A 12,077-nucleotide genomic window follows, 5' to 3' on the forward strand; every position below is an offset into this window, starting at 1 on the left:
GGTATGAAAGAATTTGTGTGAATGTAATTCCCACTCTTTCTTACTAACGACCCGCACTCCTATCCTAGACATTGAACCGGTTAGATGTATTAGAACTTCAATAGAACTTCCATACAGATAGTAATATTTGTATTCCTACTTGTGTGTGTCCCGGTTTTTCTTTACCATCTTTATTAAAAATATTTGAACCTAATGCAGTCTTTATCTGATTTTCTACTTCAACGGCTACATAAGGTTAATTGACCCTGTGGAAAGAGAGACAACTCTCACTGGGATTAATTACTCTTTAAAAATCTGTCAAATATACACCACAAGGTATGCTAAAGTTTTACACATGTCAATCATAATTTTGATTTCTTTTGGAAAATCATTATCATTCTAAGCAAAAATGTTATACGAGTGACCATAGGGAATAAACCCTAAGAGGGTCTCAAAAACTGTACAGTAGAAATTTGTATTCAAACACTGATATTTCAAATACCATTGATATGTCTAAGTTATTTTGAAGTCCCAATCACTTTTTTCTTTATATTTTGACCTTGATATCTCAAAATCCTTGGATATATCAAAGTTTTTTCTCAGTCCCATCAAGTTCGAGGTAAAAGGTTTGACTCTATATACATTTGAAACTAACACTTTGACAAAATGCTGTCTTGTTATTCTTTAAAGAATATGTATATACTCCAATGGAATTCTATGCCAATATTGGTGAAAACTCTTTAAGAAATTGAGAATTGTAAACATTCACAACAGCACACAGCAGAAACAGGTACCAGATAAACTGACAAGAAAAAGCTTATATTCTCAGATTTAGCTTAGTAGAGCTAATAATTACCGGTATGTGTTTTAGAATATGTAGCTATATTTCATAAAAAGTACCTAAATAATATTTTAAAACTTTTATTAGAAAGTTTCTCAACTGACAGTGTACATTTCTTAAATCTATTCTACAAAAAAAGTACATGTATTATGTAATTTAAAAAAATATACAAACTTGTATACTACTTAAAATTGGAACAAACAAAAGTCATACATGCACAATGTGCAATGTAAAGCTAATTCATAGTATTCCTCACAAAAACAATATGCTATAAACAAAAAGAAATCTGACATAGCTTTTCTAAAGTAAATTCTAAATATCATTACAAAACTACAAATGTCAACACATTTACTTTCACTAAATTTAATGATGACATGGTTGGAATGTTTCATATCTTAACAAATAGACACTTTACCAAACATAATGCATAGGCTACTTAATCTGAATTAGCTAAAGAAAGTAAAATATTATCCCAAAGAATAAGAATTCTAATTTAAAGAAGACATTCCAGTAAATCAGCAGCTAAAGAATAATTTTATTCAAGAGTAGCTAAATCATTTTGTCTAAATAAGTGCAAAAATATTTTGTACTCCATACACCATATAGATCTGATAAATTCTCACATAGCTCACATGAATTCACACTGACAAAAGTTAGGGCATTGTACCATTAAGACACTATAATGGGTGTTGATGATTAAATAAAACAATATTACAAAAAACACTCTGTCAAAGGCCTCTGCATGTCAATGTTATAATTTCTCAATGTGAGGGTACTTACGAAAATCAAAATGGAGGAAATCATTAAACAAAATGAAACAATTAAATTACTTGGTATCTTCAAAGTATGACAAATTTAAAGTACAGTGAGCAATGATAATGTGACTTTGGAATCTCATCAGAAAACATCAGAGACAGATCTGTCCTTGTTTGAAGTCTGCATGAACACATTACTTACAAAATTAAATACATGTAGGTTTGTTTTCAGAGCCTGCATATTGATGTGTCATTTAGAATATTGTTCTGCAGCACCATTACATGAACACTGGAGACAAAAGAGAAATGGATTTCCAGCCTGAATTAGTGTCCTTATACAAAAATTAAAATCTGAAAATAGCACTTGAATATACTTTATGATAAATGATTTTAACTTCATTTTATATTGATCAACTTTGATATTGTTCAATAATCGGCCTAACAAACTGACAAATTTTCATTACATATTAATTTTCACAACTTTCGAACACAAATCTACTATCTTTATTGCACTGCTTTTTTTTCATAGGAGATGTACAATGTTGAAGAAAGTCATGCTCCAAACATTTTTCAAACTACTGAATAATCACAGTGCAACTTTTGAATAAGGATACAGATTACATTACATTGCAAAAAAAAAAAAAACTCAGAATCTACACGTTAATTGAAATGCACAACCTACAATTCTTGACTAGAAATATTCACAAATCTTTTTTTTATACACATCTCACTTTTTTAATGGTAAAAAGTATTGATAGATGTTCTTCTAGTGTATACTAATTTAAACATAGTCATAATAACCCAGTCTTTGAGAACAAATATTCAACAAATATAAAAGTTGAAATACAAATGCAATTTAAACAATATTCAAAAGTTTAAGTACAAAGACCATAAAAAAAATGTATAGTTGCCATTCTGGAACAATTAAGAATAAAAGGAGATCACTTACTTTATGAAAAATCTGAAATATTCTTAAGTCTTAAAACTGAAAAAGTGGGGGGTATAAAAATGTACAATTTCTATAATGCTGTTACTTTGTAAACTTTCTTTCAATTCAGTAGACAAAATGGGAAAAAAGACTTTTCAGCACAGTATTACATTATTTATCCAAGTATTACATTTAATATTTACAGTTTTACAATTTTGATTACAACTAAATTGTGAAATTGTAAATTGTTAATTAGTTTATGTTTCTACAATATCATTAGGTCATAACCTGAGAACCAGAGCAACATCCACCTGAGATAATTCTTTACCTTGATATGAATTGTTCAGAAATTTTCAAAATATAATCTCATAATTCTTCTTATTTACCACTTCTGGGGCCCTTTCATACATTTTAATACCCTTCTTGGGCCTCCACCTCCTCTTTGTGGGCCTTACTTTTCATATGCATGGTATAAGGCTGAGGTCCATTAAAGTCCTTACAACAGACATCACATCTATAACTGGTGGCCGGTTCTGCCTCTTTAGGAGTATCTCTAGCATATGCTGATTTGTATGGCTTGTATTCAACTGTCAAACATCAAAATAATCAACATTAAAATACTGTTACCTAATCAGTAATTTATTAACATCTTGAGATTTTTATAAGTCAAATTGTTATAAACTATAAGATCCAATTGTAATCCTTGATCTTAAACTTGATGGGACCAAGTGAAATATTTGAGGTATCTGCAGATTCAAGACATTGAGGTTAAAATACCAAAAGGAAAAGTGGTTGGGACTTAAAACTAGGGATGGGTATCGGCAAAAATTTCGTATCGTGATATATCACGATTTTTTTCCCAAAAATATCACGATAAATTGTGATATTTTTACACACAATTTTTACTACAATTTCAAATGAATTTCCATAACATTTCTTAAAAATATGCTATAAAAATATAACTTTACTTTTTAAATTTTCATTTATTTAATAAAAAGCATATTTTGATGCCGTTGTTTAACTGTTTTCAACCTTTTTTACACATCTTATAATTGTTATTCAATAGTTTGAACAAATAAATGAATAATTTCTGGAATTTATAATTATGTACCAAATACCGGTATTTTAGTCTCCGTATCACGATACGTATCATGCAGTGAAAAATTGCGATATACCGGTATACCGATAAAATCGCGCATCCCTACTTAAAACTCGCTTCCAAATACTCAGTGTATTCAAGCTGTCAAAGTTCAAGATAAGGAAGGTATAACTGTATACGAAAAAGAAAACAGATACCCTCAAATGGACTTTGAAATTACCTAGTACCTGATATTAGAAATATACAATATGTATTTGTTCCTTCTTTTATTTGTAGACTAAGTTAAAAATATATCAGATGCATAATTAAAGTCACCTTTTTCTTGTGGTATAGCAGAGGGGGCTTTCAGCCATGGCAATCGGTCATTTTGTTCTGTAGACTGAATTAAATAAATGAAAAAGTAAATCTATCAATTCCTACTACTGCACATTTGTGGTATCAAATGGTGGAAATATATATACACGTAACATCCTTATGGCAAGACACTGAAGGTAGTCCAAAAAAAGCATAGCTTGCAATATTTCTAGAATGAATTTTATTTAAATAAATCAGAAGTCATTAAAGCCACTGTAGCTCTGAATTTGTTGAAATAAAATTTCTAATTTTTTAACATAATCTCTACAAGCTTATCTTTTAAAAAGATTAGTGAGTTAGCGCTGTAGCATAATAAAATACAGAAGATATCTGAACCATTCGTTAAATTTGCTGAATCGATTATTTATTAATGAGAAGGCACATTGGAGTGGGGGGGGGGGGGGGGGGGGGGGATGGTGAATCTAATGCCCTGTTCACACGGAGAGTTTAATTTGTAGTAAATTAATGCGAAGTAAAATGATGCGAATTAAACTAATGCGAATTAAATTGCGTTCACACGACAGCTAATGCGAAGTAAATTAATGCGAATTATAATTTTATTTCTACAACAAGGCTATTCAGTGAGGCTATTATGACGTCATTTACAAATCACATCATACTATGCAGAGCAGATACATGTGTCATAGTGTCTGTGCACATTTTAGTGATTAACATAATTATGCCCCCGGATCGAAAGATCCCAGGGGTATATTGTTTTTGTCCTGTCTGTCTGTTTGTCTGTCTGTCTGTTGTCAACCTTAACCTTGTCCATAACTTTTGATTGGTTGGAGCTATGACTTTCATATTTCACATGTGCATTCCTTGTGACAAGACCTTTCTTTGGGTACCATCATATTTGACCTTTTGACCTTGACCTTGGAGTTTGACCCACTTTTGCAAAATTTTATGAGACATTATCCTTGGCCATAACTTCTGAACAGTTTGTGCTTGGGGTTTCAAACTTCACATGTATATTCTTTGTGACAAGGCCTTCCTTTGGATACCAACAACTTTGACCTTTTGACCTTGACCTTGGAGTTTGACCTACTTTTGAAAAACTTTAACCTTGGCCATAACTTTTGAACAGTTGGTGCTTGGGGTTTCAAATTTCACATGTGTATTTCTTGTGACAAGACCTTCCTCTGGATATCAACCTCTTTGACCCTTTGACCTTGACCTAGGAGTTTGACCTACTTTTGAAAAACTTTAACCTTGGCCATAACTTTTGAACGGTTAGTTCTAGGGCTTTCATACTTCACATATGTAATCCTTGTGACAAGACCTTCCTTTGGATACCAACAACTTTGACCTTGACCTTGATGTTTTACTTACTTTTAAAAAAACTTTAACCTTCGCCATAACTTTTGAACAGTTGCAGCTAGGGCTTTCAAATTTAACATTTTTTATCTTTTGGCCTGGATTTTGACTTGCATTTGAGAAACTTTAACCTTCGCCATAAGCTGCCATACGGGGGCATCAGCGTTTCACAAACACATCTTGTTTTCCTTTGTTTTCCACTCAAATAGCACAAGTACCTATATTTGACTATCGACATATGGTCTGTGACTAAATTCTGCCCTTACGCATGTGTCAAAATTTAATTCGAATTAGCTTCGCTAAGCGTTCACACGGAGCTAATGCAAAGTAATTTAATGCGCAGTAAACTAATTCGAATTAAACTAATTCGCATTAAATTCTCTGTGTGAACGCGGATCAAATTTAATTTGGAGTAACTTACATTTAATTCGAATTAAACTCTCCGTGTGAACAGGGCATAAGAGTGGGCTTCCCGTCGGCAATGGCATAACTCCTAACTGTGCTTTAAGCATTCTGTATTCTACTGTTATTTAAATTTGGAGGTGAAAAAAGGTCAGTAGAACCAATGAGCACCTAGTTTAAAATATTCCAGTGTGGTACTGTTTTTCAGCAATCGCATCTTCTCGGAAATTTCCGGCAAGCTCGGTAAACATATCCGAGGTTGCGGCGGTTTTCCAAACTTGCCGGAAAAATCAATGAAGGTAGATTAGAAAAGCTAGGTATTCATTACAATTTTAGAAATAACAGTCTTCCTTTTATAAGACCAGAGTAACTGTTACTTTTTGTTCATTTACGTGCAGGATAGACAACAAAACACGAAACTTCAGATCATATGTATTTTCAGATGATAAAAACTAAACTGACATGTCTTTCCAACATACTCTGAAAAGATTTTTTTCCGAGCTTGCCGAAATTATCCAGGAAGGTGGTATAACTGTGAGGAAAGCTAGATGTCTAAAATCTTGGCATTATATGACCTAAGTTTTTCTTGTACTTTTATGTGTAGGTTAGACAATAAATAAAAAAAATTCAGAATCCGGATCTAGACTGGTATTGCCTGTCTCTAATGTATATCGCACATATCAAACAGGAAAGGCTAGTGTAAATTCTGATCATATCTATATTTTTTATGACAAAACGAAATTGTTATCGCACAGTCTATCTACAGTAGTTTTCCCAGCATGCCCAACCGTGAAGTCGAGAATGTGTATTCCAGAAATATAGACTAACGTAGTTGCTAGCAATAATATAATTAAAATGGAAGACTTTTTAGCAGTTTAACTTGGCATAAAGCTCTGATTGAATGGAAATTGAACAAGAGGCCCATGACCCACAATGCTCACCCGAGTCACTTTTTGCCCTGCTGTTCTTCACACAACTTGATATTGATTTGCTTATCAAGTATGATTTAGTGTGGTCTTGCTACTTTTGCAAAGATTTCTTCCCACATAATCCCTTGTAAAACTCTGATCCCTTATTGTAGCCTCAATTCCTAAGTGCCCTGATCTGAACAAATTTGAATCTAAAGTACCTGAGGATGCTCGCATATCAATATGCCTATGAAGGGCTTAGTTGTTCATCATCAGAAGAATTTTAAAATTTCTCCTATATATTCCTATGTAAAACTTTGATCTATTGTGGCCCTATCCTACTCCCCAGGGTCATTATTTGATCAAAACTTTGATTGCCCATTGTGGCCCCACCCAACTCCTAACAAATTTGAATCTACACAACCTGAGGATGATTCCATCAATGCTATTTAAACTACCAAAAAATGCCAAATTATGGCATTGCTGTTCTTGAGAAGGAGATTTTTAAAGATTTTTCCTATATATTCCTATGTAAGCCTTTGATCACCCATTGTTGCCCCATCCTACTTCCAAGGGTCATGCTTTGAACAAATATAAATCAGGGATTTATCTACCTAATTTGTTTGACTACCTTTTTCACATAAAGGGGACACAATTTCAATATCAGCACTGGATGTGTGAATACACTTTAGAAGTCTGGGGATATGCCCCCCTCCCCCTTGAAATTTTCAGAAAAAAATTGCTAAAATTTGTATGCTGAGAGCTAACTGTGGGGTCATTTCTAGAACTATCATAAAAAAATTTATTTTAAATGTTACATGTATGTTTAATCAGGATATTTTCCATAACTAAAAGGGGAATTTTGACATTTTTTTTTTCAAAATGGGAAAGGAACCATTTACAGGTAGTTTAAATAGCATTGATAAACCCTTGCGAATTTACAATATGTAATGAAGCTTTCACCTAAGTCTTAACTTTTTTGGTTCAGTGTTTCTTGAGATTTTAAAAGATACCATTAAATTTTCATTCTTAATTGTCTCCCCTCAGAACAGGGCTTGATCCTTTATGTGAACAAATGTGAATCCCCTTCACCCAAGGATGCTTTGTAGCAAGTTTATTTGAAATTGGCCCACTGGTTCTTGAAAAGAAGTAGAAAATGTGAAAAGTTTACAGAGAGATGGATGCCTGAGAAAATGCGACCAGAAAAGCTCACTTGAGCTTTCAGCTCAGGTGAGCCGAAAAGTTTAAAGTGAAAGGTCAGAAAAAAATTATTTTGAAAAGCTAATGTGAAAAATTTGGTCAGGCAAACTAAATACAATGATAATCTTTTACAGTGTATTATTTCTAACTTTTTATAAAAAATGTCAATATTTTGATTTGGTTTCATAAGGAGGAATATTTTACTCAAAACACCATATTTAAACTTGGACTAGTAATTACTCACAATGAGGTATGAGGAGGGGACATAACCTTCACTATTTCCCATCTGTACTTTACACCACATCTTGTTCTGTGGGTAGTACTTGATGAAGACGACATTATCTTTCTGTCTGATGGACAATTCTGGTTCATCTAGAGGCGTATCTCGATTAGCGTTGTAGGTGAACTTGACCATTAAGCTCTGTCCCTCCTTGAATCCGTCTCCAGTGTCTGTCTCACAATCTGCCCAAGCTGTAAAACAAATTAACTTGATAGAAGGGTTACTTAATATAATGAAGCTTTTCCCATTTTCTTCACTGCTTGTATAAAAAGTCTAACTATATAAACAGAGTATTTTATTTCCATGAACCCTTTATTCTTGTGAAGAAATTTGAAATTAGCAAGCAAGATTCATTTCAGTTTACATGTTTTCTGTATGTTTTTTCCCTTAAGTGAGTTGACGTAAATGATAAATTTTCATATGACGTTAAAGTGGCAGAAGTGTTTTAATAGTTTCCAGTAAAAGAAAGTCAATGATCACAAATTTTCCATAGTCAAAAATGGTATAAACTTGAACATTTTACATGCATTTCTTTTTTTAAAAAAAAAAGAAAACTTATTAGCTATTTTGTGAAATCATATAAATAAAATACCAGAGACAAAAAAAAGGACATTGATCAAGTTGTTATTGTGATTAAATTTCATCATGCAATCAAATAAGAACAGATGTATTTCAACAATTTTTATGAAACCCTAATTTTGACGGCAAAAGGAAGTCTAATCATACTTCTAAAGAATCAACTCCTACAAGAGTTGTAACCATCATGTAAATATCATTATGTACTCACAAGACGTGTACTTGATTTCTGGGGAGGTAATGGTGTCAATATCACAGTGAACGCTGCTTGTCTCGATCTGAAAGGCTTTCGGCTTTCTTAATGGAGTTTTACAATTCAGAAGAGCCAGCACCCCTCTACCCCGACCCTTTGCAGCCTGCATCTGAAAAAGACAGTCATTTATTGTAAAAAGCTGACCTGGGTTTTAAACAGTTGATCATAAAATAGTCAAAGATGATTATGTCCATGTTGTCAAGCATATAATTTATACATGTACATATTGTAACAGTACATGTATACATTATACTTACATACTCAGACTTGGCTAAAATAAGGCCTAAAATGAAACAAGAGATGTTTGTGAAACACTTGTGCCCCCCACATAATTGGAATTTTTCTAAGTCCAAGGGGCATAACTCTTTCAAAAATTGCTCGATCGTACCCAAAACAGAACTTGACCTAGATATTCTTATGATAAATCTGTATACCAAATTTCATTTTAGTATGTGCAACCTCTACGAAGAAAATGAACAGAAACTGCAAATAATTGGAATTTTCCTAAGTCCAAGGGGCATAACTCTGTCAAAAATTGCTCGATCATAACTAAAACGAAACCTGACCTAGATATTCTTATGATAAATCTCTATACCAAATTTCATTTCAGACTGTGCAACCTCTGAGAAGAAAATGAATGGAAACTGTAGGTGGACCGACAGACAGACCAACAGACAGCACCAAAGCAATATGCCCTTCCTTATTCGAAAGGGGGGGGGGATAAAAAAAGTTTGTTTTGCTTTCAGTCTAAGCAGCCACTTATGGCTATTGAGATGAGTATGAAAAAAAAATTTCTTTGCATGTTTTATGTAAAAGGTGTTTTTGTTTATTTCATTGCAGTAGATATTACTTTTGATGATGGCAGGGGTCATTAGAGGCCATATTTACATCTCAAATTTGAAAACATGTCTACCAATTATATTATTTACATTGATTACCGGTAATCATGTGAATAACAGAGGAGAAAAAAGTAAATATCCCCATACATGATCATAACACTAACAGAGCCCCATCCTAACTCCATAGATTTCACAACTTTGGAAGAGGCACCCCTGCTCCTCATATTATGATTCCCTTTAAATGCATGGTTAGACATGCACTTAGTGTGTCTGCTTTATAACCAGGAGCAGAGAAGATTTTCAAACTATTTATGCAATTTCACTATATAAGATCAATGGAGCCACACCTAACACCAGAACCCCTGACAAGGAGATATAATAATCACAATTTTGTAAGAAGCAATCTTGCTCCTCATAATTCTGCACTTAGTTTGTCTGCTTAATACACAGGAGCATAGAAGAAGATTTCAAAGATACACCCTTGTTCATCGTAACCATGCACTTAGTCTTTGTTTAATACCCAGGAGCAGAGAAGAGGATTTTAAAGAATTAATGCATTTAACTATATGACATATGGAGCCCCACCCTTACACCAGAATTCCTGATCCAGGGGCAATGAATTTCACAATTCTAGAAGAGGCACCCCTGCTCATCATAAATTTGCACTTAGTTTCCCTGCTTAATAGCCAGGAACAGAAAAGAAGATTTTCAAATAATTTATGCTTTTTCACTATATGATCAATGATGTTCATCCTAACTCCAGAACCCCTGACCCAAGGGCCATGAATTTCACAAATATAAAGAGGCACTGTTGCTTATCAATACCATACACTTAATTTGTATGCTTAATAGCCAGGAGCAGAGAAGAAGATTTTTAAAACAATTTATGCAATTTCACTATATGATCAATGGAGCCCCATCTAACACCAGAACCCCTGACCCTGGGGCTGTGATAATCACAATTTTGAAAGAGGCACTCTTGCTTATCATAAACATGCACTAAGTTTGTCTGCTAAAATACAGGGTGAGAAAAAGATGATTTTTGAATATTTTATGCATTTTCACCATATGACTTATAGAGGCCAACCCTAACACCAGAAACCATGAACATGGGGCCATTAATTTCTAAATTTAGGTAAGACGGCTTAACGCTTATAACAATCATGCCAACAATTTGACCTCTTGATGTCCAGGAGTAAAGAAGATTTTTAAAGATTGCACTAATTTTGATGGTTTTAGACCCATCTCTTAGGGCTGTAACGATACGCCCTCTCCACGATACAGTACGTATCGCGATACTTGTATCACAATTCAATTTTTTCAACATTTTAAAAAAGAAAGAAATCATAAGGTTAAAGAAAACATGTATTCAGATTTCAAAAGGCAAGTAAAAGGTGGTGATACAATAAAGAGCACTACTTGTGCTTCTGTAGATTAAAAGAGCACTTTGTTCGTGTCAATACTAGCAGTGGCAGCCTGCTCTGAAACTTTCTCTGTCGCAATTTTCTCCCTCGTTTGTGTCAAATTATTAAAATGAGGTCGAACCCAATCTATTTCAAGGAGTAACCAAACCCGATTATAAAAAAAAAGGAAAATCAAGATAGTGAATCAAACATTGAACCGAGCAGTAATATTGAACAATATCGATATTTTGGTGAATCGTTTCAGCCCTACCATCTCTCAGGCCCAAGTTGGGCAGAGACCACGAAATCTATAAATTTTTATCTGTTCACCCTGGCTGCTATATATGCCAAAATAGACAACTTTCACATTTACAAAAGTTATTTCCCTCTGGGTCAACCGGCGTAAGACACTGTTTTCCCTTTATAACATTACCAACAATGTTTTACAAATGAAATCTGCTTAAATAAGTTCATTATGTTTTTTATGTTGCCCCATACTATGGCAATACAGGAATGAATCAAAATTGTCAGATAGCGTTTGTGGGTTGAAAATATTTACAGGTAAGTTACAAAGGATATAGTGAAAAAATGAGTGTTATGCCGACAACGGGAGATAACTCTTAAGAATGTTAAGAGTTATTGGTTCAGAGAAGAAGCTAAAATGTTCAGATGTTAACAGTACTTAACACGCTATGGACAATGCACAAAAACGTATAGCAAAAGGTTACCTGATTGACTCAAGTGTCAGATCTAAAAACTAGGTAGTATACTGAGTAACTGGGACAGTTTTTTATCCAACAGGAATATGTCACAAAAATTTTCTTTTCTTCCTTTATGGGGGTTTGATTAAAAAGTATTCCAGAAGCATTGTGTCATTATTCAAGGTGGCAAGAAGACATGCCCATACTCTAAAACCACAGGTTAAGCAGTCAGGGGTGAGACT

At 33.6% G+C, this 12,077-nt stretch overlaps 1 protein-coding gene across 1 annotated transcript; it reads right to left on the minus strand.

Annotated features, from left to right (window-relative positions):
- Positions 1-2,583: 2,583 nt before the first annotated feature.
- On the minus strand, positions 2,584-9,001 carry LOC133181382 (uncharacterized). Its single transcript, XM_061315896.1, has 4 exons — positions 8,851-9,001; positions 8,028-8,254; positions 3,918-3,981; positions 2,584-3,090 (listed from the first exon to the last, which is right to left on the minus strand). The coding sequence occupies exons 1-4, from the start codon at positions 8,999-9,001 to the stop codon at positions 2,915-2,917; spliced, it is 618 nt and encodes a 205-aa protein (XP_061171880.1). The 3' UTR covers positions 2,584-2,914.
- Between the last annotated feature and the right edge of the window lie 3,076 nt (positions 9,002-12,077).

The sequence above is a fragment of the Saccostrea echinata genome, unplaced genomic scaffold (genome assembly GCF_033153115.1).
Source record: "Saccostrea echinata isolate AGI-Se365-2 ecotype Australia unplaced genomic scaffold, CSIRO_AGI_Sech_v1 ptg000008l, whole genome shotgun sequence".
NCBI lineage: Eukaryota > Metazoa > Mollusca > Bivalvia > Ostreida > Ostreidae > Saccostrea > Saccostrea echinata.

Coding starts and splice junctions, on each gene's coding strand:
- LOC133181382 (XM_061315896.1), bottom strand. CDS start 9,001: ATGCAGGCTGCAAAGGGTCGGGGTAGAGGGGTGCTGGCTCTTCTGAAT. Junction 8,255..8,850: donor AGAAATCAAGTACACGTCTT/GTGAGTACATAA, acceptor TTTGTTTTACAG/CTTGGGCAGATTGTGAGACA. Junction 3,091..3,917: donor TGCTATACCACAAGAAAAAG/GTGACTTTAATT, acceptor GATGTTTGACAG/TTGAATACAAGCCATACAAA.